This window comes from Strix aluco, chromosome 4 (genome assembly GCF_031877795.1).
Source record: "Strix aluco isolate bStrAlu1 chromosome 4, bStrAlu1.hap1, whole genome shotgun sequence".
Taxonomy (NCBI): Eukaryota; Metazoa; Chordata; class Aves; order Strigiformes; family Strigidae; genus Strix; species Strix aluco.
Genome location: NC_133934.1, coordinates 115,738,689 through 115,764,125, shown reverse-complemented (window position 1 = coordinate 115,764,125; position 25,437 = coordinate 115,738,689). Strand labels below are relative to the sequence as shown.

General features: G+C 39.0%; 1 protein-coding gene across 9 annotated transcripts in view; it reads right to left on the bottom strand.

Moving 5' to 3' along the window:
• The window catches only part of TUNAR (transmembrane neural differentiation associated intracellular calcium regulator), a 166,799-nt gene that overhangs the window by 12,450 nt on the left and 128,912 nt on the right, over positions 1–25,437 (bottom strand). For 2 of the 9 annotated variants that reach the window (XM_074821582.1, XM_074821584.1), the window contains one exon: positions 16,204–16,498. The exons of 3 other annotated variants lie outside the window; for them this stretch is intronic. In XM_074821582.1, the coding sequence (XP_074677683.1) occupies positions 16,204–16,242 (39 nt within the window). In that variant the 5' untranslated portion in view covers positions 16,243–16,498. Of the gene's footprint in view, positions 1–7,545; positions 7,670–16,203; positions 16,499–16,669; positions 16,912–16,977; positions 17,058–17,317; positions 17,384–25,437 lie in introns of those variants that run through there. 4 more of the 9 variants (XM_074821586.1, XM_074821583.1, XM_074821585.1 and 1 more) reach the window with 4 other exon arrangements.

Genomic DNA, 25,437 nt, shown 5'->3' with positions numbered 1-25,437 from the left:
TGTCACCTGGTCCAACCCCCCAGCTCAAGCAGGGCCACCTACAGCCAGTTGACTAGGACCACGTCCAGACAGCTTTTCATTATCCCCAAGGATGGAGACTCCACAACCTCGCCGTACAACCTGTTCCAATGCTTGGTCACCCTCACAGTTATGTGCTTCCTGACCAGAGGCTTCCATTGTTCAGCAAAGGATGTCACCCTGCATAGGCAGCAAAGCCATTTGGATTCATTGTTTGCCCTATAGTTTATTCCTAGTCTCTTTAAAAAGATACAAATTATGTGACTATAGATCTGGAGAGATTATCTGCATATGTCTTCCAACTCTGTACTATATGCCTAACAACCCATATTCTTTCTCTGTCTGCAGTGGGTACTGTACTATATAAGGAACATATTTTGATAGCTAATGTAATGCAACATACACATCATGTTGCCTCAAGGTCATGGTAAATTGTATCTGTTTATATGGTGCATCTTGACATACTCTAATGTAGTGCCAGTAATTTAAAACAATGCCCATATAAAATGTGAATAAGACCAAGAACACAGCCACAAAACTGAAAATATTTCCCTGTTTTCTTGTATTAAGAGTATTCAGTAGCATATTGGTAATTCTTCTTAAGGATTTAGGGAGAGGAATGTATATTTTGCTACATTTTTCTTCAATGGACACCAAGCCAAATTCCATTCACAAAACCTTGAGTAAAATTTCTATTAAAAGGAAAGCTAATCTGGATTTATGCCCGAGAACAGAGAGCCAAATTTAACCCTTTTTTTTTTTTTTTAACATATAATGGATTCTTTAAAAATATTGATTGCAATAAAGAGGCTGATAATAATAAATAAAATATCCATAGTACCTGAATTATGTAAAATCGGTCATTGGAAATGATTGTGTGTAAGTTCCAGAGTCCTTATAACACACAGGGAGAGCGCTGAGTCACGCTGAACTGGTGTGATAAGTAAATGAATAGCAACATGCCTAGAAACAGCAGGTTGGCAATGTTTCTTTCAACTTAATTTTCAAACAAAGTGTTTATCTGTTATGAATAGTTGCCCAAGATATTTTGCATGTTCACACAAACCTGTTTTCTATTCTAGTAGCTGTCATACCATCCCTATAGGACTGATGCTTTCTTCGTTAAGATACTTTGCTCACATTTGTAAAGTATCCCTTTGGCTCTACTCATATTTTTAAAGCCAAATGGTCCTCTAGGGAGATGTTTATCCATCTCTTCCCCTTTCATGCTGCAAGGCAGCATCAGGAAGTGCTGGGGTGACGTGAATGGGAGGAATGAGCATACCAGTAGAAAAAAAAGCTTGTGGTCATGGACCATCTAAAACCCACAGAAGATGGCAGCCCTGGAGTGGAACAATGTTCTTCAGGCTCTGGTGAGAGAAAGGGCTTTCCTCACAAAGTAAAATTGGGAAATGAGCACTAATCATAGAAGAGATATTCAGGTATTGCCAGTTCACAACATGTGAGGAAATTCTAATACAACAACAACAAAAAAAAATATAATCAAAGCTCCTGCATAAGTCACATATCTAGAATTTTAAAGAAATAAAAAAATAAAAAAGACACTCATGCCAAACTTCTCCAAAGGCCATTTGAAATTTAAAAGACCAAGTGGAATATTATTTCAGGTTAATCTGAAAATTCTGTTCGGAATCATTCATAGTCTAAGAAAACTTCTGGATTTTCTTTGCTATATAGGAAAGAAATGGAAGGTTGCTTGGTGGGCAAAACTCAGTGCTGGTTCAATTCTGGACTGCAAAATGATACCTAACTAGTGAATACTCACAGACACTAGTAAATATAATTAACCGATTCAATGATACCATAGCTTTCCTAGATATTATGATTTCAGAACCTATCTGTAATGTAAATTAAACAGGCAGTTGTACTGATTAATGTTAGATGTGAAAGGAATAAGACTGCATGATTGAAAAACGGAATGTACAAAGTCTTTTAATATACAGTGTCACTCTACCACCCATCCAGAAAACCTGAGGCAGAATAAGACGAAAAACCTTACCTAAATTCATGAAGCTGCCCATTGAAGCTCCAGAGAACCGAACTCTTTTTCTCGGTTTTCAGATCAGTACCCTATTCTTCAGACTGCATTATCTCTCTGGACCACCCGTTTTAAACTGATATAGCTCAGCTTCAGTTTATACTGGTTGAAGTCTTGCAGCATAAGCTTTTTAACAAGTCACTCTGCAGTACCAACAACTTAATTCAGCTTAACAGAAACATAGAAGTAGAAACAGTAAAATGTCTTTTGACCTTTGCTGTTGGCTACAATAATCAAAACCATGCAACAAAGAGCAGAGAAGAAATGTAGGACATACACTCAAGATGATGAAAAAAATGTTTGGGCATGTAACATTGGGAATGTAAGAAAACATTCAAGAACAATTCATCCTGCTGAAAATATTCTCATAAGGCTGCAAAGGGTCAGTGTCATTTTAGATTATGCACTGTACAAGTGCCAGCCATAGCAGACAACCCACCCACAGGCCCTACACTCTTGGGCAGGAGGTCACTAAACACTAGCAATTGATCTATGGCTCTAGAGACTCCAAGGAGGGGCACAAAAAAACCCAAATAAAGTGTGCAGATTTCCTTTTTTTTTTTTTTTTTGCTATTATACATACTATTTTTCTAAAGAAGATGAACAAAGCAATAATGACACTGTCCCATCAATTCAGTGTTAATCAATCTCAATGATAAATGAAAATAAATTAACCCAACTCAGAAAAACATCCTTGAACCAAATTCCTCTTCACTTCCTCCTGATATAGAAACAACCTTCCAAAGATTTCTCTTTGAAGTTATTTTTCTCCAAAGACTTCACAGCTGCTAATTGCATTCACAAAAAACCTGTCTAATTTAAGAACTCATGCTAAGTCCTGTTTTGCTTATCCTATCAGTCCTTAACTTCTCCTAAACATCACTGGCACAGGTAACATATCCAAGCCTTGTTCTCCTCAGAGGGTTGGGACTTTGAGTCGCCCTCTAAACCACTCTTTTTACAGTGAAGCTGGAAGCCATGTTGCACATGTCACAGGTCTGATGTGGGACATCCTTTTGTCACCCAGAGACTTTCTGTGTTGAGTTTGGCATAGGCATTGCTTCACTCAGACCACAGACCTGGCTCTGCATCTTTGGAAGCCTTTCAAGTTGCAGTCTGACATTTGAACCATACTTTTCAAATCCTTAGATCTCCAGATACCAAGAACACTCAAATAATTCACACAAAAAATCTGCACAGTGACTGGTGACTGAAATGCAGCCAGCTCTCAAGTGAAGCATAGGCAGCTACAAACCAAAGGGCCATGCCAAATGGTCCAGAGGAAAGGAAGGGATGAAGATTTTTTTCTGAAGAGTAAGTGTATGGCAAATATATACAGGGAAATGTCTTAATCCATGAATCAAAAGATGTAACCTTTCTTTGCCAAAAACTGGAGAGTCTAAAAGCTCATAACTCTACATTAGTACAGCAATTATATTAGCTTTCCTGTATTTTAAAAACCCAAGACAAAAGCTTAATGCTTCTGACTTTGCTTTTTAAATAGAAAGTAAGAGTTACACTAGACAAACTCCAATTTAAAATCTCAGCGGGGCTGACAGCTGTGTTGAAGAAGAAAGCTTTTTCATGGTACAAGCTTGTGGGTTGATTTTAATAATGGACATTTTCTTTCCATAGATCCAATATTTATATTCTTTTTGTTATTTGAATGCCTGTCTGGGGACACATAAATCTGCCTGCATAATCATTAAACTTGCTTACATTTCATTCCTATAATCAGACTAGGACCTATGGCAGTAGCCATAGGAAAACTGGACAATCTATTCTGCATGGATTAGTAAGAGAGCCTGAAGTTATTTTTCCAAAAGGATAATCTACTTTATGGAGAAGAAAGTAATTTTGTCAAATTTTCAGGAAGCTGAGTTTTGGCCAGGAGCATTTTTTGGCTTATTTCTGAAAGAAAACATTCAGAAAACTCCTGAGTCTGCCTTCCCAAGCTCATGACTCCCTTTATTCCAGTTGCTCCCAATTCCTTCTTCCTTTGTTCAGTCCTTTCTTCACTGGAGCTGGCTTGGAGGGTGCAAGCCAAAGCAGGAGCTGCTCACTGGCAAGGAGTGGTTACGTGTAGCTTGCAGAGCAAAGCAGCATTGCTACAGCTCACTGTGCTCCAGGGGAGAAAGGAAGATGGATGTAGGCTGGTGGAGTCCTTCCAAGAGAAAGCTTAGGGTTGTACAACTCATAGCTACATTCAAACCCCCACAAATAGTCCAAGAATCAGACTTTTTATGGAAACCCACTGGCAGTGTTTTACTTGGAATACCACTGCTTCTTGGACTACAAATGTCAAAAGCATATCTGTAGTGATGCACTGCTGCAGGCTGGCCTTGGGAAACCCTTCATAAAAATCTGTCAGTGAGGCTGGGTAACTTCCCTCCTCTGACAAAGTCATCTGTTCTGGTCACAGTTACACTCTCTGCACTCTCCCTGGGGCTAAAGTAAACATTACTGAGGAAAAAACGTGCATGACTTACAAATGCACAGCATTTCACCACATGCAGGTATTTGCAAATTAAGGACAGAATAGGTTTCTCATTGATACCTCTCTGTACACCATGCTCTACCAGTGTGATGACTGTGCCACCCTCTCTGTACTTTCACAACCAGTTAAGAACACACTCTTCCACACCACACCTGCAATAACATTTTTGCTGTACACTGCTGCCTATCACTGGAAGGATGGCTGAGTGGCCAAAGCACCAGGTGGGGACTGGGGAGTTAGGGCCTCTGGGGTCCCGGGGGGCACCTCCGTGAGCATGGGGACACACTTTGCAGTTGGGAAGTTGGTCAGCATGAACAATCCTGTCTCTGAGAAACTGTGTCTCTGTCCTCCCCACTCATTAGCACTCTCTTCCCAGGTACATGATGCCGGGAGGATGCTGTGCAGAGCTACCAAACATTTCATTAAAGCATATGATTTCCACCTTGTCAAAGCACTGTATGGGCTGCCTCTCCCTCACTGTTACCAGGTGCTAATTGCTAACCAGGAAAACAGGAATTTACAAAAATGACTGCTCTTCATAGATGGCACATTGCCCTCTCTCAAGAGCCATAATCCCTCTGTTAGCACAAGTCTCTGTTGCCTTCCTTCTGTTTTCCTATTCCTGACTTCTTGTAAATGCTAGTTTGGGTTTTTTTTCTGTGCCATTTTGCTGTCAAAACTGTAAACACTAGAATATTACCAGGCATCTCATCAAAGGAAGATTTACAGATGTTTGGTCTTCATTATTTTGTTATAATTGTACACTTTGTTTTTTAACAGCACAGTAAACAAGGTATTTAAAACCTCCCAAACATGGCCTATAAATTCGTCCTGTTCCAACTTGCAGTCATTTATAACTGACATCAGCTATATCTCTGCTGCAGTACAGGACTGCTGCACACATAACTGTACCCAAGGTAGCTCCAACATCGCCAGGTGGCCTGGACCCACCCTGAGGAGCAACTATCTGAAACCACAGCCACAGTCCTGCTACATCCATTAGATGCACCCCAAAGCCCACGCCCTATTGTCTTTCCTCTGCCTATTACTTAATCCAACTAGATCAATGCCAGCTGAATACATCTATAGAGGTTGTTTAGTGCAAGTGTAAATAAACACCCTAAATGGAGATATGCAGTCATTTTAAGAGGAGACAGAAGAAATCAGTTCCTTTCATAGTGAATCGTTTTCACAGAGTTTTGTGTCTGACAAACAGGCTGTTTGCATGAAACTAAACAAGACATGCTAAATCTTGGAGATACCCAGTTGCAGAGCAGCTCTGCTAATACCAGTGACCAGCATGCAAAGGCATTGTGCAGAGACACAGAGATACATGCTGAACATTTGCTGAAGCCCTAAGTATGTGGCAGATAAATGTCTGAAGCAGGAAAAGAATGGAAAGAAAGCTTCAGGTAAAGAAACGAAGTGCAAAGCCCCAGACTGTTCCTATTTTCTACCACAGCAACTTGTGCCCCAGCGGTGATGACGAATCCAGCCAGTGGTGTGATCCAGCTGTGGAAGAAATCAGTGGCACAATTTTCCCTGACTCCACCAGGTACTGGATTAGGCTTTGAAAGCAAAAGTTGCCCAGATAATCAGTAGTGGCAGAAACAAAAAATACTTTTTCATAACTTACCCAAATTGCTAGCATATGTATTGACCCTGTGTATATATTCCTGTGTTAGTCCCTGAAAATGACCCACATAGTAAATGATCAGCTCCAGCAGCCTCAAAGAAGAGAACCATGTGACAACGATGATTCACAGAAAGTACCTTTCTTTTGGCTGTCCTATTCTCATTTAGTAACAGCTTGTACTGAGAACAGCCCCTGCCTCATGCTGCAGCATTGCTTTCTAGTTTAGGTATTTAAGGAAAAGTATAGATACACCCACAGAGACATCAGTAAAGATCAGTGGCAAATGATCTTCACTGCAAAAAGCATTAAAGATAATGAAAGTATTAATCATTCATACCCAATATCAACATAAAAATCTACATGCAATGCTGATAACTGGGACTAGATATGTGATAAAGCAGACAGCGAAACTAGTTATTCACCTTTTAGACACCTTTTGTTTTGTGTGCTTGCAGAGTTAGTTATGGAAGTTGCATTCACTTAGAACTTAATTCTCTAGAAGAGGCTGTTTCTCTTACTGTTTGTACAGTATCTACCACTGTCAGGCCCTGATCTCAATAATTGATAATAGGTGCAATCTTTGTGATAAGCACAGGAAAAAAAAAAAAAAGACTTCCAAACTTCAAGCACACCCTCTTCTTGGGTACAGTTCACTTTCTTGCAGGGGCTCATGGTGAGCCTTGCAGCCCTGCTGAGCACTTGCAGCTCCTGCAGGTACAGCAGGGCCGAACCTTGCCAATGGCTCGTAGAAGCAGCTTCTGCTGCTGCCTCTTGCTTCTTGCCCACAGCCAAGCAGAGCACCCAGCTCTGCTCAGCCTCATTGCTTTCCACGTGTCCTTCAAGATATGAATTGCTCATGTGCTATAATAGATCCAAGAGGTTTCCTTTGAGCTCATGGTCCTGCACAAACATAAATTGATGTATTTATTTTATTCTAGGTTATATGAAAAAGCATCACCCTTGCATATTTGTGCTGTATCACCCATCCAGTAAACTAGAAGAAGTAGAGCCAAATCCTGAGAGGGTTAAGCCAGTCAACCTACATCAGTGAAGACCATCTGAAAACATAGACATTGTTTGGCATATATCTTAAACTGTCAGGAGGAGCAGCCAGTGAGCAATGCAGCACTTGACCTGTCAGCATGATACAGATAATTTACATAGCTTTTTACAAACATTAACAGATTAATTCTCACCTTGGGACACACAAGCAAGGTTCAGTAGCCCTGATGAACAGATCTGGAAGCTGACTCACACTGGTTGTAACCTGATTTCCAGGAGAACGCAGCATCTTTGCTGCCTTATAATAGCAGAGAAGGGGAGGGGACTTCATACCTCCAGACCAGGAGAGTGATGCAGGTAGCAACTTTGGCCCAGCCACTTGTCTCTGTGGGGAACTAGAGCTATGGGGACTTTCTTAAGTGCTGATTTCCTGGATCCTCTTCAATTCACACCAGCTGTGGAGGATGGTAGCTCTCACCCTGGCACAGAGGACACGGGCGCATTCATGTGCAAAGCAGTGCATTTCACACCCAAAGGGTAAAGCCAGCCAAGCAGCTGAAGTGGAAAAGGCCTACCTGGTTGCAATTTCCTTACCCAAACAGCTATCCAAAGCATCTCAGCTCATTTCAGTGGGATCTGTTTCTAAAAGCAGTAGCAGTCATCAGATACAGTCATCATGAAAGTTGAGTCCTGTGCACAAGGTTTGGGCTTTGCATTGAGGAGTGATGGGTACAGCCCACAAGATCACACTGACAGAGCCCATAGACCAAGAGAGAAAGTGGGACATGGCTGTGGCCCGTGAGGCCATGCTGGCTGTTTTGTTTAATTACCTGGGAGACATCATTTGTGCACACATTGTTTATGCAGCTGAGGGCTCTGTTCTTAGCAGTATCACCAAGGGCTGAGGAGTTATCCCCACAGGGGACTGGGAGATCAGGTCCCTGGAGAGGCAGGACAGGCAGTGAACCCACAGCTGTGTCTCTGCAGGAGGGGCATGCATGTATGTATGCACTGAAGGGGTGAGAGGCTCAGTTCATACACTCATGCAATGGATGGGTGTTCCCAGATACACTGTCATGGGGATTAGAGATGTGTGTCCACACAGCTGAGGTGGACACAAAAAGGGTCAAGGAAAGATGCGTCTGTATAAGCATCTGCTAGAGATGTGTGAGCAAGGAGGACATGCCACCAGATTCCTAAGATATATAGTAATTCACGTGTTGTAACTTGGTAAAAATGTTTGGGACTTATCCCTAAAGAACTGATGTCAGGAAGGTCTCCTCTGTTTTATGAAGGAAATTGCTTATTGATCCTGTCTGTTTGCATCATATTCACACCGTACTACTCCCGTGCTTAACCTGCAGGGATTCAGAAAGGTGGTTTCTCTCTTCATGCATGACTTGACTTGTGCAGGGAGATGCTGCACCTCCATGTGAGGGTCCAGAGAAGAGCCATGGATAGGAACAGGTTGTGACATAGGGAGCACTAGTGTTTCTGATGTTAAAATCCCTGTGATGCCCATTTGGTGTGCCTTCTTCATGTACTCATAAATCTACTGAAAGACAGATGGGAGATCACAAATAAACTCGGAGACATTCAGCAAAACTACTGTAGGATTCTAACATTAGGCATTAGAGGTCTACTTACTTTTTTTTTTTTTTTTATTTTCCAAAGGAATATATTCTTTTGATCTATCTCCTCTTGTGAAACATTGCAGTTGTGACTTGTGGTCTTATACTAGCTTACTAAAGTTCAGTGAGGAGGACCGGAATTATTTTGTAGTGAGCATGAATGGATGGAGCAAATGCTCTGTGGGCCCTCTGCATTAAACATCCCCTGCGTGGTTTTCAGGGTGGGGACAATGAATAGACCTAAAGATATCAGTGATCCCTTACAATTCCATTAGAAAGCACATGAACAGATGCAGAATTTAAGGGATAACAATTAGGAGCAGAAGTAACAGACCAACCCTTCCTCAATCAGCTCTGATGTGCTAGTGATATTAAACCCATATTACAAGGTACCTCACATTGCACACTCAGGATGTTCCCAGTGACATGACATGACACATTGAATCACTCTGAGCGTTACACAAGTCATATCAGAGACGCTGTTCCCTTTATGCTGAGTTAACAACATCTCCGAGTGGCTCCAAAGGAGCAGGTACAATGTAGATTGTCACACATTTCTATAGCAGTGTTTTGAGAATGCATCCAGCTGTGCCAAAGTCCAAAGCATTTTGATGCAATGTAAAGTATTTGCTATGGAACTAAAACACAGGAACCCAAAACAAATGGATATGACATCAGTGAAACCAATGACTCTTCCTAAGGAAAGCTGTCTTTTCTAGCTTTGATTAATACAGATAGAGAACAAGTATTATGTTCAGCAGCACAGAAACAATACAATCCTAAGTGCCATTGTGGTCATCCATTAAGAGACACTTTCAAGAATGTTTTGATAGCCCTTCCAAAGTCCTACCTTCTCCTGCTAATTGTTTTGTACTGCTTCTATATTCAGTGAAAAGTTACATTTGCAGTGAATACTTGAACAAAAACCTTTCAACCAGTTTTTGGTTTAGGCACAAAGTAAAAATATAAATTAAAACAACACACAAGTCACAGGTCTTAACAAACAGTCTTGTCATCTGCTTTCTCATCCAAAAAATTAAATGGTTTTGTTTTCAAGCATCAGATCTGCCTTCCTTAAAGGAAAGTTTCTGGTACTCTTAATACAGTTCAGTAACATCTCACAGACAATATTGCTAGGTTTTGGGATGTGTCAAAGTCCTATTTTTTCTCAACAAATATATCACAGTTTCACGTTGAGGAGAAAGTGATGTTTTTCAATATCTAAGCACACATGCATAAAATGCTAAGTCCCAAATTTTCAGAAGTCAGAAGTCAAGAATATGCACTGCATTAATATCCACATTAAAGGGGAACAAACTATTAAGGCATGATTTATATTCACAAACACCACATTGTTTTCTACTCACACCACTCTTTTCTGTCTAGCTTGGTTGAAAACTGGAACAGGCATTCCTCCACTCTGTTTTCTCATAAAGAGATGTACCAGACATCCTTTACCCTTTTTGCAATCTCTTATTTTATCAAACCTTACTGATCGCTTCGGTTCATCAAGTTTTGTTTCTGAGGCTCTATCATGAATCAAATGCTTTGTTTATGTTCATGGACTTCAGTGGTTCTCCAATGTTTCTTAGACAACTAAAAATCACCTTACTTGTCAAAGTTCAATAATTATCCTACTATAATAATTAGATTTATTCTCCTGATCTATTAATGTTGTAGAAAATATACAAATATTATAAAGCCCATGCTCAGATCCTCAAAGGTATTTGGATCACTTAGCCTCCCTGATTTAAAAAAGAACTAGGGGCCATATGATAAGTTCTTAAACACCAGCATGTGTTTGAACTTAAACACTTTTATGTATTCTAATATCCAAGGTTTCACGGAAAAAATGCCAGCTTAACTGGAAAAGTCTTTCAGAACCTCTTTTGTGATATTTAGAGATAATATTAGGTTTAGTTTAGGACAGAGGGCTGTAGGCTGGGGACGACCCTGTGCACCATCACTGCTGATGAAAATAGAGTGCAGGTGATCCTCCTGGCTGCCCTGAGTTCTGTGCATTGGAGAACAGTATTTTGAAGCAAGTTATGGAATTGCTCACTATAATGAAGTACGTATTGGCTAAGGCATTCCTTTCTAACCCTTTTCCATTGTAAGCCTATAAAAAGTTAATGTCAGAAAAAATAAAAGAGTGTACTCGATGCAGTAGGATGCATTTTAAGTTCTCTTCTTAACATTTCTCAGGAATAAAACCAAGTGAGATGACATTTCCAGGGAAGGTACTGCTTTTAATCAGACTTTCATACCCTTCTACATTAGTATGTCATTGGGTAATTGGGTAAGTACAGTATCTGTTAGCATCCAGAAGTGTGTCACACCAGGAGCTGTACAAGTAGACCAGAGTGAGGCAGATACCCCTTAAGCTTCTGGGATATTCTGCTGCAGAGTCATTCCAAAACTCTGGCACATTTGCAAAAAGCTTTTTTCCTTCTCAACATGTACAAAATTTTCCTGGGTTATATTAAGATGCCAAGACAGGTTTCTTCCCCAATTTCAGATGCAATTTTAGCAGCTAAGTACTTTTTGTACAAACTGTCTTTTCCTTTTTTCATAGAGAGGATAAAAAGATGAAAGATTACTTTGGACAGAGGAGGGATACCGGAGTTAATAAGAATCACTGTTACATACCATATTCTCTGTGTCATCTTTGTGCTTACAAGTGCTGGATTCATAATGATCTGTGTGAATTCTAGATAGCAAGTCATCAGTCTTTTTATGTTTTAACTTGATTTTTTTCTGTGTTGAAATTTGATTCATTTACCAAGAGCCCTCAAAACCCTTACATACCCCCACAGCTATCCCTAAACCCTGACAGCATGAACAGATATACATGTACATCCCCCAGAACCTGTATGGCATGTTTAAGATATTTCTCTTCAGTAATTTTCTGTTTAATCTAGGATATACTTCCCCTGTGTAGTAAAGAAATTATGTAACTAATGGTTACATTCAAACAGAATGGCTCAGGAGAGAAAAAAGAATTTTTAGGACAACTGTGTCAGACTGGAAAGGAACTACGCATCAATAATTCCCTTTCACATTTGATACTTCAACTAGTATTAACTTAAAAGTCCAAATGCAAGTTATTAAGCAAAAAAATGAACAAAATGAAGAGCAACCTTGCAGGGATAGTGATGAACTGAGAATAAGGACATTTGGGTTCAATTTCGAACTCTTCCTTTGCCAGTATAGCTTTGGGCAGTTTATTTGTTCTCCAGTTCCTTATCTATTTAATAAGGATATTAATACTCGATTAATTCTACTCCTTGCCTGCATGCTTTTTGAAGGCCTCTTGAAGGTTTCTATAGTAGAAATTACTTCTTCTGGTATCTGTAAAACTCTCAGCAAAATGGAGGCCTGCTTTTTGTTGAAGACACAAAAAGAATTAAAGGAGGGAATCACAGTCAGATCTTACGTCTACCGTAGACATGGTAAGAACTGCTGTTCAGTATCAGTAATATGGGCTATACAACATGTAGTGCTTTTAATTAAAGAACTGACCACTGAGAGACAACAAACACTGCGACAGCTATAACAGATCTAGTTAAAAATCTACACAATAAAAAATTTCACTGTCAACAAAAAAATAATTTAAATGCTGCAAATTTTCACTGAGAAAAAACATAAACAGGTATCAGTACAATTTTTTGTAACAAATGAAAGTTTGATTAAAAATGTTAAAATGAAATGTTATGTCATTTTGAAATCATGGATTTTTAGAGCTTTTAGTTTTTTAAAAATATTATACCTTTTCAATTTTTTATTCTGGTTTATGAAAAACACAGATGTTGATCTACTGAAATTTCTTGTCAGATAAATATTCTTTCTGTGGTTATTTATGTTAAACAACAAAAGTTACAGACTCATTTGGTTTTGTTTTGGGGTTTTTTTTGTGGGCCTTTCAAAAATCAGGTGTTTGCTGGATCTTGAATCAAGACAGTTCAAGGCATTCCAAGTACAGAAACTGCTTATGTGTTGTATTATTGAAGTACATTTTTCTTCACTAGAAATAGCTGCTGCAAGTGTGGAAAGTATTTCCACTATTCAGTATAACTTCCCTGATAATGCAGATGGTCCAATCTCTAATTCACATAGTTTATCTAAAGAAACAGTTCAATAGACTGAACTGAAATACATGTGTTTTCAGCATCAGACCTTTATTGAATAGTATCTTAAAAGAAAAGGAAATTGCTAGTTTTACTTGCTTTAGAATTGGCAGAGAAAGCCAAATACAGCTGCTGTGCAAATGTTTAAAGTAAATTATTAAAAATGTCACTAAAGAAAGAGTTCTAAGTCACAGTAAATCATTGACAGAAATGTCTGCTAAAGACAACGAACATCCTGTATCATGCAGTACCTTCTCTCTCAAAATCACACACTCCTTAGAAAATAATCCGCTATTCTTGCTATGTGTATGTTTCTATTATAGGGATGAAAGAAACAAATGAACTTATTGTTTCATTAGTGTACTGGATAAATTTAAAGGTTGCTATGCTTGCTTTTTCTAATATTTTTCTTTTTTCCATAAAGCATAACCTAGCACAAAAAAAATGCACTCTATTCTGAAAAGGAACTGTTCTTTACAAATTACAGTGAAGGAAATATTACTTGTCATGTAATATATATCCTAATAATATAGACATTTATAAGCACGAAAAATCACACAGGGAAAAAAAATCCAGATGATTCTATGCTTCCTATTTCAATATATATCTACATTCTGTAAAGAGTTTACTGTAATCATGACTTCACATTGTGTTTCTGTACCCTAAAGATATATATGTTCCTGGACCAAGTAAAGAGCTAGACATCATGTATTAACTAAAAAATGAACATATTTAATGTAGTAGAAAGCTTGGTAAGTGTCTTGAACCTAATAATAGTGAGTACTTTCATAAGATCAGTGATATTTTAAAGGAATTGGTTTGGGGGTTTTTTATAAGTAGCTGGAAAAATTGACAATACCTAGTAGCAATGTTAATACTGTCACAAGAATAAATAAGGCAATGAATGATTCCAATAAGAATATACTTCTCTGGAAAAATTGACAATACCTAGTAGCAATGTTAATACTGTCACAAGAATAAATAAGGCAATGAATGATTCCAATAAGAATATACTTCTCTTGGATTTGGAGACCACTAATAAAAGTAAACTTTTGCATACTCTGATAATCCTTCACTAACAATGTATCTGTACTGTTGCATGATCTTTAAGAATGTAATTAACCTATTTTGTTGTCTTAATTACAAGGCAAAAGGATTCACATGGGTAAAAGGAAAAATTATTTTGTTTAGAAGGGAAATACATATTATGCCTGAAGCCTAATAAATCTGTTGCCGTGACAATCAAAGAGCCTGGTTTTATAAAACCTTTCAAAATTTATTCACATGAGTAGTTCTTACTCATACAAGTTGTCCCATTGATTGAAAATAGAACTACAGATATGAAGAGAGATTTACAATGGGAAACTGAATTTAGGATGCAATCCTTGTTGACCTAAAGAACTGAGGGAACTACTTCCACAAGTAAGAGCTTCTTTCAGCAACGAAGATTGGAAGATGACATTTATGGGTTGTGTTGTCCTTCCTCGGTTTCCTTATTGGTTCTTATACTAGTCACACATTTTAGATGGTAAAATACACAAAAAATCTACTTCAATGCACATATATGCATATTTTGAACCTTTACTTCTAAAATGAAGGCTGGTTCCTCTGAACCCTACTGAAAAACTGTCACACTACAGGAATGTATTTGTATTGTTTCTCCTCCTACTGCAGTGATTTGAAAAAGCTGCATAACCATTCCCTCTCTCCATAAGAGTTTGTGTTACGGAGTCCTTCATCATATGAGGAGGATGTGTATTGGGAACTACCACAAAATTCCATCTTTTGAATAGGATTTAAGCTCTGATTCTTGTTCATGAGTCCTGGTGTAGTGTGGCCTGGCCTGGCCTTTTTACTTTGTCTCTTTGCATCCCTCTCACCCTTAAAACCTGCTGCTGGGAACCTGTCACCTCCATACCCAGCTGGTCAGCCTGTGATAACTACCACACAAACCCACTCCTGGTCCGTTTCTAACCCCATCAAAAGCAGTGGGATTTGACAGGGATTACCCTCAGAGCAGGGGCAGGCCCTTACCACAGTTTGCTCCTCAAGAGGCACTTGAGGAAAAAAACTTTCCCTCTTCCAAACTCAGTGATCAACCAGAATGCATAAGAAAAATACATGTATTTCACATCACCACTCTTTCATCTTTTAGTTCTACCTTAATTTCTGAAACAGAGAGCCAAGCAAACCAGGTTTTCTGGAAAACTAACCTGTTCTTCCATCTCAGTACACTCACTATATAATTCCTGATATGCTTGGCAATTTCCTGATAATGACCCTAAATTTTGGTACATCGGGTAGTTAGTTAATAATATCACCTTGCACTCCACTAGCACCTTTCATCCAGGAAGATGAAAGCACATTACAGCTGTTAATGAAAAGTATCTCACAACATCCACTGAAGCCTTTTATAATAATTCTCAACACCCTGCTAATGCATGACAAAAATTACTTGATATGAGAACATCTTGTACTGGGTTTGCTTATTTTATGACTTGGGTCATATCAAGAGTAACATTGTCATAATTCACAGTGGTCATTTTCTGGCTTTTCAATGTGTGTAAAAGGATCTGCCTTCCACTGTATCTAAAACACAGCATCCTAGTCTGCATTTGATATTTGTTTCTCATAGGAAACAAAATAAAGTAAGTATTTTGTACGTGCAGATTTTTCAGACATTCAAAACCCTTTTATAGCTTTTATTTACTCAGATAATACCTGTTCAGAACTATTCTTACGTCGATACAGGATTTCTTTTACCTTCTATTTTTGCCTTCTAGCGGTCAGTGCACGACTGAGGTGCAGGAAAGGTATAGCACCATGACCCCAGAGAGACAGACAGAGCGAGAGAAAGAGGAGGGAGGAGGAGGGGAACGCAGGGAGGGAAAAAGAGAGAAATGTCAAAGCAAATTCTTAAACATCCTCTTTAGCATGGAAATATGTACAATACAGCTACCGATGTTCCAGTCCAAGTGCAAACGACAGCACAGGTGTGCACAAACACACACACGCACATATACACTGTCACAAAGCAAGAGAGAAAGACAGAAATGATCTTACAAAGCTGCTGCAGTAATCAGGACACTTGCTCCTGGAAACAACCATACAAACAAACATTCTTTTGTTAGCTTTCTACATTTTTTCACTTTTCATTTGATAATTGCTATTGTTTTTACCTCTCACCATAACAGAAATATGGTTATTATTAAAAGGAAGGAAAAAGGCCTTACCATGCAGTGCATCAGGAAGAGATGAGAAGCACAGAGCATGCTGCAGAGATTAAGCTCAGCATGGCATTCAGATATCCTTTGGAATTGAAGAAAATTGTCCAACCCATTCTTCCTAACAAAGCGGACAAGTTTTCTCTAGGCTTGAATTTTTCACCAGAAATCAGATCCTTACAATGCATTATATTTTCTTCTTCAGGAGATATATTTCCTCCAGTTAAGTTTCAGCTCCGCAATGCCATTTCCAATCAGCTCTAAGAAGTTCTTCATTCCCAGATTCGTGGTGTCATCAGAGGGACTCCAAAGAAAATCAAAGAAAGAAAGAAAAAAAGAAAATAATACCTTACCAAAGCCCTGAAATTACTATGCAGAAAAGGAGAAGGAAAAAAAAAAAAAACAAAAAAACCCAAAAAAACAACAACCCCTCATTTATTCTATTATCTATGTGTTTCACAACAATCAGTACTACCTCTTTGGTCTCATATATGCAGTGCTGATTACTTGTAATAAAGGAAGAGGCAAAAACTTTCCCAATTCACACATGATGCATTTTCATTACTGCTGCTCAACTGTGCACTACCAAACAACCCTTCTCATCCTGAGGAATCTTTAAAAACATCTGACAAAAACATCACCTGTCCCTTTCCCTTCCCAAAGAACATGAATATTAGAATTTCTAGAAGAGTGTTGGAGAAAGCTTGACAAATAACCCAAAACCACAAATTAGATCTAAAAGCAAAAGCCTCAAAGCAGGAGAGTTCTTGAGCAAGGAGATACCTTGCCTGAAAAATTTGGGGACACGCACTAAGTCATCGTAGGGAAGGAGAAAGGGATAAAGAACAGTGGGTAACAGGGGGTTTGGAGAGGATGGGGTGGGACCGAATGGGTCTCAGGCGGGAGTGGGATCCTGAGTCACCCTCAGCCTCCTGCCTCCTCGCTGACAGCAGCTCGGGTTTCCCCTGCACTTTCTGCAAAGCATATTAATTGATTCTGGTTGCTGAGCAACTAACTCTGGGGAGCCACATCGACGGCTCCGGCTCCGGCACAGCTTCAGCAACAGCAGCAGGGAGAGGGGACGGTCTCCCCTGCCTCACTCCTCCTCTTGGGGCTCACTCACCCTCCCCAGATTGCCTTCAGCTGCCCTGCAGGAAAGCTTTGCAAGGAAAAGGAAAAAGCCCCCGTTAATGTATCAGGGAGAGGAGGTGGGTTGTTCCCCCCACCCTGTGAAGCATTGGCAGGACTCAGGCGAGCAGCCCTACTTCATGCTGACAGCACCGCTGCAGCCCCAAAGGGCATCCTCAGCCCTGCATGGGGTGTTAGGACTGGGGGGGTTGGCAAAGCCATGGGAAACCCACCCAGGCATGGTGAGATAGGTGAACCAGTGTGGTGAAGCTGGGTTAACCCTCTAGTTCTCCAGGCACACTTCAAAGATGTTAAAATGACAAGTTATGCCAAATAATGGGTTCAAAAGTGAGTTTCCAGTTGAAGCTGTGGCCGCTTAAGCTCTGTCCCTGCAATAATGGGGTAAATGTATTATTTATTTCTGACTTCTTTATCATGTTGCACTTCAGACAGAGCAGGCACTTCTCTGGCTGAAAGGGTACACAGTAAGCCAGAGCCACCATCCAGAGGAATTGCCTGGATGTCTTTGTCAGAGACTGCAAAATGGAGCTCTCTGACATAACCTTGTCGTTGCTTTAACTGATGCTGTGTTTAAATTCCTCATAGGAGAGAAGCAGCAATGAGACCATTTGGTTTTGGCCCATAAAAGATATGGGATAACTGGGTAACTGGAGCTGGCTCCAAGGGGCTCCCTCCTAGAGTGCCTTGACTGATGGTCCCATAAGAAAGATACAGAAGATTTCTGCAAGGTTGATGCCAAGTGGATGGACCCTGAACAGGGCCTGACCACTGCAATTTGTGGCAGGGCTTCCACAGACTTCTGCAGCTCTAGAGCCTGAAAAAAACCCTTCCAAAACACCCCAGTGTCTGAAACAAGATATTTCTCTTGTGCTCTCATTTGGAGAAATCCTTAGATGGTGGCATTTGTTCAGCACTGACTAAGCTGTCTTTCCGTTGCACAGGTAAGATGTAAGAAATGAAAAGACATCAAGATTTCTCTCCCTGTGACCTGGCAGTAAGTGCAATATCAGATCTTGGCCAAACTGCTCATGCGTGATTACTGTCAAAGACCTGAGCTAGATCAGCTCTTTATTCTGTTATAGTGATAGGAAAAGTTAAAGGTCAAGGTTCTGAGAACTGCCTTAGCTTGCAGTCACTTAGAATTATCTAATTCTCCCCTTGAAAAACTCCAACCTATAGCTTGTGTGCATTATCTAAATGGCAAACACCGGGTCTTTGTGAAAAAGAGACAGGTTATCTTAAGCAAAAGAGTAACTTTTCTGACAGTAGCTTAGCTCCACCACACTCTGCTTTCATGCTTTATAAAGAAAGATCTACAGTTTAGTCTCATTTTCTTGCCAAAGCCAGATGCTTCATGTATATTCAAAGCTCAGGAAGGACCATCAGATCAGGTTAGCAGAGCTGCTGTATGAAACAGATTGCAGAACACAGTCACTTCATCCAATATGTCTATTGATATGAGCATATACTGGGTATTCCTAATCCCCCACGTACAACATACAGAGAAATGTGGGAACTTCAGTATTGATTTAGTAAATGAAAGTCATTTAGCCTCCTACCAACAACAGAAAACAGCAGGATAATTCTAAGGAAGATATCCTGTAGTTCACCTACTCCATGAAAATGTGTCTCCTGAAGTCTTCTAACATACTAAACATAGATTAAATACATTAAAACACACTAAAACCACACATAATAAACACAGACTGTTCTTGACTTACATGGTCACTGATTTATATAGTTAATTTTGTATCACTGATTCTCCCTTTATCTCTTCTTATGACTCTTTGGACATTTCTTTTGACTATCTCTCATAGTACTTCATCTTTTTTCCTGGATAGGAATAAATCCAACAAGGTTTCCTCTAGCAGTGGTTGATGCAAATAATGTATTTTGTTGTTTGTCACTGCTCATATATGACATTGCTTCCTTTAGCCCACAAGTTTACTTGCAACAAAGTGCTGAAGAATGACAAAAAACAGGGTTGAAAGGGAGCTAACCCACCTCTGTTTTACAGCAGGATCAATCACACACATGATTCAAACCACAACACTAGTCCTGGGAAGTGGCTTTCTAACCAGTGCCTACAAGTCTCCTTTCTGGAGACTCCATGCTTTTAAAAGGCAATTTATTCCAATGCCTCACTACTGTAACTAAAAAAAGGGTATTTCTAAGCTTCATTGCTGCAAAGTTAAACACACTATTTCTTGTCCTATTCACAATGATCAAGGGAAAGAGCTCCTCCATTCCTTGTTGCAACTACCTTTTACATATATAAAATTCATTGTATCTCTTCTCAGTCTCTTCCCTTTCTAGATCAAAAACTTTTCTGAGACTTCACTCTTTTGTCACTTTTTAGGGAATGGTTCATCACACACCTCTGGATCACAACAGTACAGAAAACTGAGTGTGAAATTACATGTGTATAGGGATGCACATTAACACATGCAAAAGTAAAAAGTAACAGTGTCTGGCTTAGGAAGTGAGTCACATAACATAGGAACAGGGAAACAAGGGGAGGACTGCTTCATCCTGCTGTGATAACAGGGTTAAAATAGTGTTTCAATATTCATTTTTCCTTTCTGAATGAAATGGGGTGACAGAAAGGAGAAGATTAAATACAGCTAGGTTGTGTGTGTCAGTCAATGAGTCCTTCCAACCTGTGGAAGAAGATGGTTCAATTTAAGGGCATAAGGGAAAAAAGACTATTTTTTCCTTTGAATTTGTATTATGATTCATGAAATACTAAATAGAAGAGGGAAGCTAGCACAAGATCTCAAGTAGATAGTACATGAAAAATACAGAAATAGAGAAAAGATTAGGGTGGAGTAAGTGCTTGGGAGTGATGAAAGCCTGGAAAACATATGAACGTTTAGACTAAAGGAACAAAGGGAGGTGGAGAGATTTCCCAGATACTTACAAAGACATTAAGTCTACATGAACACATTTCACCATACATAAAGTAAAGAAAGATTTGTTTCAACACGATAAGCTGTAGTTGTTTTATCTTTTCCTTTTACTCCTTTACATTCATGCTTGGTGCCTGTTTTTATCTGCAACAGTACAATCTTTAAAAAGTGTGACAACAAATTATTAATATTTTAATGTGCCTTGTTTTGTACTTTATTTTTACAAGGAGGAATACCAATTTTTTGAAGGTCTCTGTATTGGAGCACATATCATAAAAAGTGCTAAGGAAGGGCAGTTGAAGGGCAAAAGCGATAAAACAACCAACCATAGAAAGGAAGCAAGTCAACAAATGGTGATTTCAAAATGAAAGCAAACTGGCATGTAAGAAGGAGCCACCAGATTATGAAAAGAAATTGTAGGAGAGGTAGGTTTGGAGATGTCAACATTTGATCAATTTTAACCTTTTTTTTTTTTAGAAAATACAAGGCTGCTTAGAAAAAAATCAGTCTCTTACAGAAAGCGAGTGCAGTATCTCTCACACAAGGCTTGAATTTAATCTCATATAAATGCTTTTCATTATGCATTGAAAAGGCTGACTAATGCACGTGTTCTGTTCCTATTCCATCTTTTATTTATCTTTTCTCTTCCCACCTTTCTATCCTTTCAATGTAGCATTATCCTCTTTGAGAAAATGAGTATCCTGCAAGCCTAAGAATCAGAGCAAGCTAGGACCCAGTCAGCCCTCATCCCCTGGGGGAATGGTACAACCAGTGTCCCACCAAACCAACACACCTTGGTTACTGCAGCCGAATCAGACCGGCAGCATCCCTCCATGTTCAAGCCCTGTAGCCACATAGGGCCCATACTACAAGACCGTGGGCATCAAAATCACGGGGGGGTGCAACAAGCCATGGCAAATGGTTGGGCAGAAGCCCATTTCAGATCTTAGACCAGCTCCTCTGTATTGCTGAGACCTGGTAACAAGAGAAAGGCCCCAGGGAGACAAATGGGAAGAAAAAAGACCCTTCCTTCTGTCAGTATGTTCTAGTCCAGGGTGTAGGTAAGGACCAAGTGGAAGGATGACATTTGAAGAAAGCAAGTGAGGGCTGCAGCAAGTACAAAGTGGTGGCCCAGGGTAGGGAAACGGTGCCTTCCTCTGGCTGGGCATGGATGCCGGTGCTGCAGGGAGGGCAGTGAGGGTGGATGGGCTCCTTACTGTGCTGGGCAATTATTCTCCCCTAGCCTGAGGCAGAGCAGAGACCCCTGGGGACTTGGAAAATGTGGGCACAGGCTGTCAGGCTTTAAGAAGCTGAAGCATAAATATCTCCCAGGAATCTCCCTGCAAGTGTCAGGAGCAGGGAAGACAAGGGAGCTGGAAGCAGAGCTGTGCCAGCAGTGCTCCTTGGGTGCTCAGACCGCCTCAGCAGCCACTGTCATCAGGAGATGCCTTCCCACAGGGCAGCACAGAGTGCCACCCATGTGGGCTCTGAACTGAGTGACAGGGGAAACCTCCTCCAGTTCACCAACTGCCTGACACAGTATTGCCTGGCCACCAGAAGCAAATGAAATAGCTTGTTTACCAAAACATTGGCCTTCATCATAATCGTACCTTAATACTTGGTAGAGACCATCACTTTATTCCTTTGCAAGCCACACTTTTTCCAATAGCTGCCATCTGAGAACTGAATTAGATTTTTAAAAGCAGTACTGTATGTAAAGGATACAGTAATTTTAACAGAAATGCAAAGATATTCACAGATCATGAAAATAATTTAAAGTATGAAATACAAGGTTTAATTCAATTATGAACCAAATTTTAATTAAAAACCTCTGAAAATAATTTGCAAAGATGTTTTCTGGGTATGTTTCTCATTTTGACCTTTCAATACCCTGTGTCTCAATTACTATTCAGTCAATTGCAGCACAAACAACTGAATTGATTTCTTGCCTTTTTAGTTTAAATGCCATCATACATGCATGAGAGTCTGAGCTTCAGTGAGTGCATTTCCAGATCATCATCAACAATTAATTGGAAAATCTAACCATAAGAAATAGACTTTCATTCAAAAAAAAAATACAAAAGCATGACAGAGGATGTACACATAGTTCCATCTATCTGCAGTATACTTAGCATCCCTAAAAATTATTTCTAACATACTTTAAATATAATATTACTGTAATAATTATTTTCAATATTCTATATGGCAACCGGTCTTGTTCTTTTTTAGTTTCCACCAGTGCAAATCAGACTAAGATATCATAGTTGTTAAAAACTTGCAACAGTAAGGAGATAGTACAACCAATGGTAAGTAAAGACAGTAAAATGCAAAATATTTTAGATTTGTTGTTCTCTTTCTTTTTAAATAAATGCTGCTTTACTACAACCTAACCACTAACTGACTAAGGAATGATAAAAGGTTACAGCGTGTGGTTACTAATTGTTGGGTTTGCTCGTACTTTCACAAGTTAGTCGGGAATTAATTTTAATGGATCTGATTCAAATTTCATTTATAGAGAAGTAAACCTCCTACGTTCAATGATTTCAATGAAATCGTCTTTAATTTACATCAGTGTAGCTATTAACAATAGATACATATTAATAACTCTCCATTGCAGAGTTAGCTTCAGTTTAAATTTGCTGTGTACTGGTAACATAGTACTGCTTCCCTTACATCACCCTAACACTAAAAATAGCATTTCAATATAGCTGTATCAAAAATGTGTGCACAAAAATGTGACTACCTGGCTAGCAGCACAACCATATTCACTGCAGAAAATACATATACCAAGTATCTTTTTTCTTTAGAAAAAGAAAACCTGGTAGAAATTAACTTCTTGGCACACAAATGGAACATAAATGAATAATCTCAATTTATTTTAAAAAGGGATATCTTGACTTAAAATGCCATATTGTATAAGCAAGATGCAGTGGCAGTTGTAATTTTTTGGGGGTCATCAATACTGAACACAAGTTACATGCCAAAATGAGTGGTCTGATCCTACTGCTCTGACCTAGGTGGCAAAACACTCCCTGTTTTCTATGGGAAGAGGACTGGGCTCTGTTCTTAGGAGACCAGTCTCAGACAAAAACTGCTTAGCCTATGGCACCAAGTAGAGACAGACTTGCACCCCTAATGCTGCTTAAATAGACTATGCGTACATTAAACCACTCCAGAAGACAGGTACTATTTTCTAGGAGGTGGTGATGTGTTTGCAGTGTCTGTGTTCGAACCAAAATCTCATTAGAAAAACAGTAATCTTGCTGTACAGCCATGTAGTAAGATAGGACATGCAATGCATGAATTCACTGAATCTCAAGGGTGATCATCTGCCTGAAATCCTTTTCTAGATAAGCATGTTCGCACATGGTGAAAAAAAAGCTCTCAAGCAGCAACAGTTATTACTGCTGAATAAATATTCACATTATTTCTCAACAGGCAATATACCCACCGGGCAAAAAAAATAATAGTATGTTAATGAAGGATTAGACAGGCACTGGCTAAATTAGCCCTACTACAGTCTTGTTAAGCTCTTGGGTGTGTATTACATGACATTACTATTTAATACCATAGAACAAAAATTTCTTTCTTTCTCCCCTCCTTTTGTTTTCCTTCTTTTTTATTTTTTTCTTTAATAGAATAGGTGGAGATTTCTTTTCCTGGGTTAACTTCCAAGCATCAAGAAAAGAAACATAACCTGATTATTCATATGATTCACACCTAGAGCTCTTAATTACTATACTACATACAGGACACTGCTAGAACAAACACTGCACAGCAGCCAAAGTAGTCCTAAATATTATTAAATACTGTAAAATGCAGAGTATGAGTGTTGGCACGATACCGCACAAGTACTTGAATAAATGCACTTTGAGGAATTTGACAGAAGCCAGATTTAAGTAACTGCTGGCATTTCTATTCTGAATACCATTATTCTCCAGAATCCCAGTATGTTGACTGGTAAAGCCTTTCAAAACATGATTGTTTATTCTTTGCTTCACAAAAGACTCATCAGCCGGTTTGGTTTGGTTTTCTGTTTGCCACTAGCAGGAGGTATCTTTGTAAGCAGCTTTCTGGTGAAAGTCACTGGGAACAGCTCAGCACGTCCCTGAAGTTCGACAGAGAATGCCCTTTAGCTGGGGGGAAAGCAAACTCTAACAGCCATCTTCAGTCAGGCTCTTTTAAATCATTCTTAAGTAATTACTTACTCCATTGATTCATTTTTTGAAAACTTTACAGATGAATAAAGCACAGGTATTCAGAAGGATTCCTCAGAGCCAACAGTTAAAAGCAAAATATACAAATATAGATCCACAAGGGAGGTACTCCGAAGTATCCCTTCTTAAAAACAAAACAAAACAAAACAAAACTGGCCTAAACGTGTTAACCTTTTATGATATATCTACTTCTTAAATATTCCATTTGTTTTTAAGATTTTGTTTGGTGCTGGTCTCTGTTTAATTAATTAATCACAGTGTTTGCACATCTTGAATGCTTTATTTTAATGTCTCACTCCCTTCTGTGGATTGATCTGCTGTGAGATTTTAATGAGAGCAATTTCTCATGTTTTTATGCAGAATTATTATATGGAGGAGAAAGTGATAATAACTCAGTCTTCTGTTAATTACACATCTAATTATTCTTAGAAGTTTATTTATAATTGTGTCTGCCAGCAGGCTTTGTTTCAATTATCATAGCCAGATTGGAAATGGAGTTTAAATTAATTGCTTTCTGTAAACAACCATATTTTAAAACAAAAAAAAAAAGTATTAATATTTATTTTTTAGCTCAAAATACTCTCTTCTCTGATAGTCACTCTTGTAAACAAATATCTTAGAGAACCATGTAAAATCTTTGCCCTTCAATAATAATAATAATATGTAAGCTAGCAAATGTTCTCAGAGGACAACAAAAAAACTTAATTAAGATAAAAACTATTGATGGTCAAAGGCTCTTTTTTTTTTTTTCCAAATCATAAGCAGGGCTTTTATGTTAAAAGTCTTCAAATAGGAAGCCTCACCTCTAGAGGCACAGCAGTGCCATTATTCAAAGAGAGTAAGTGTTCTTTCAAGGGTGAAAGGGAAAGAAATATCTACTTCTGATGCTGTTACATTCCCACTTGCAAGCTAGGAAACCCCTTGTTTACCACAGTACCTCTACAATGACGCAGAACTCATCTGAAACG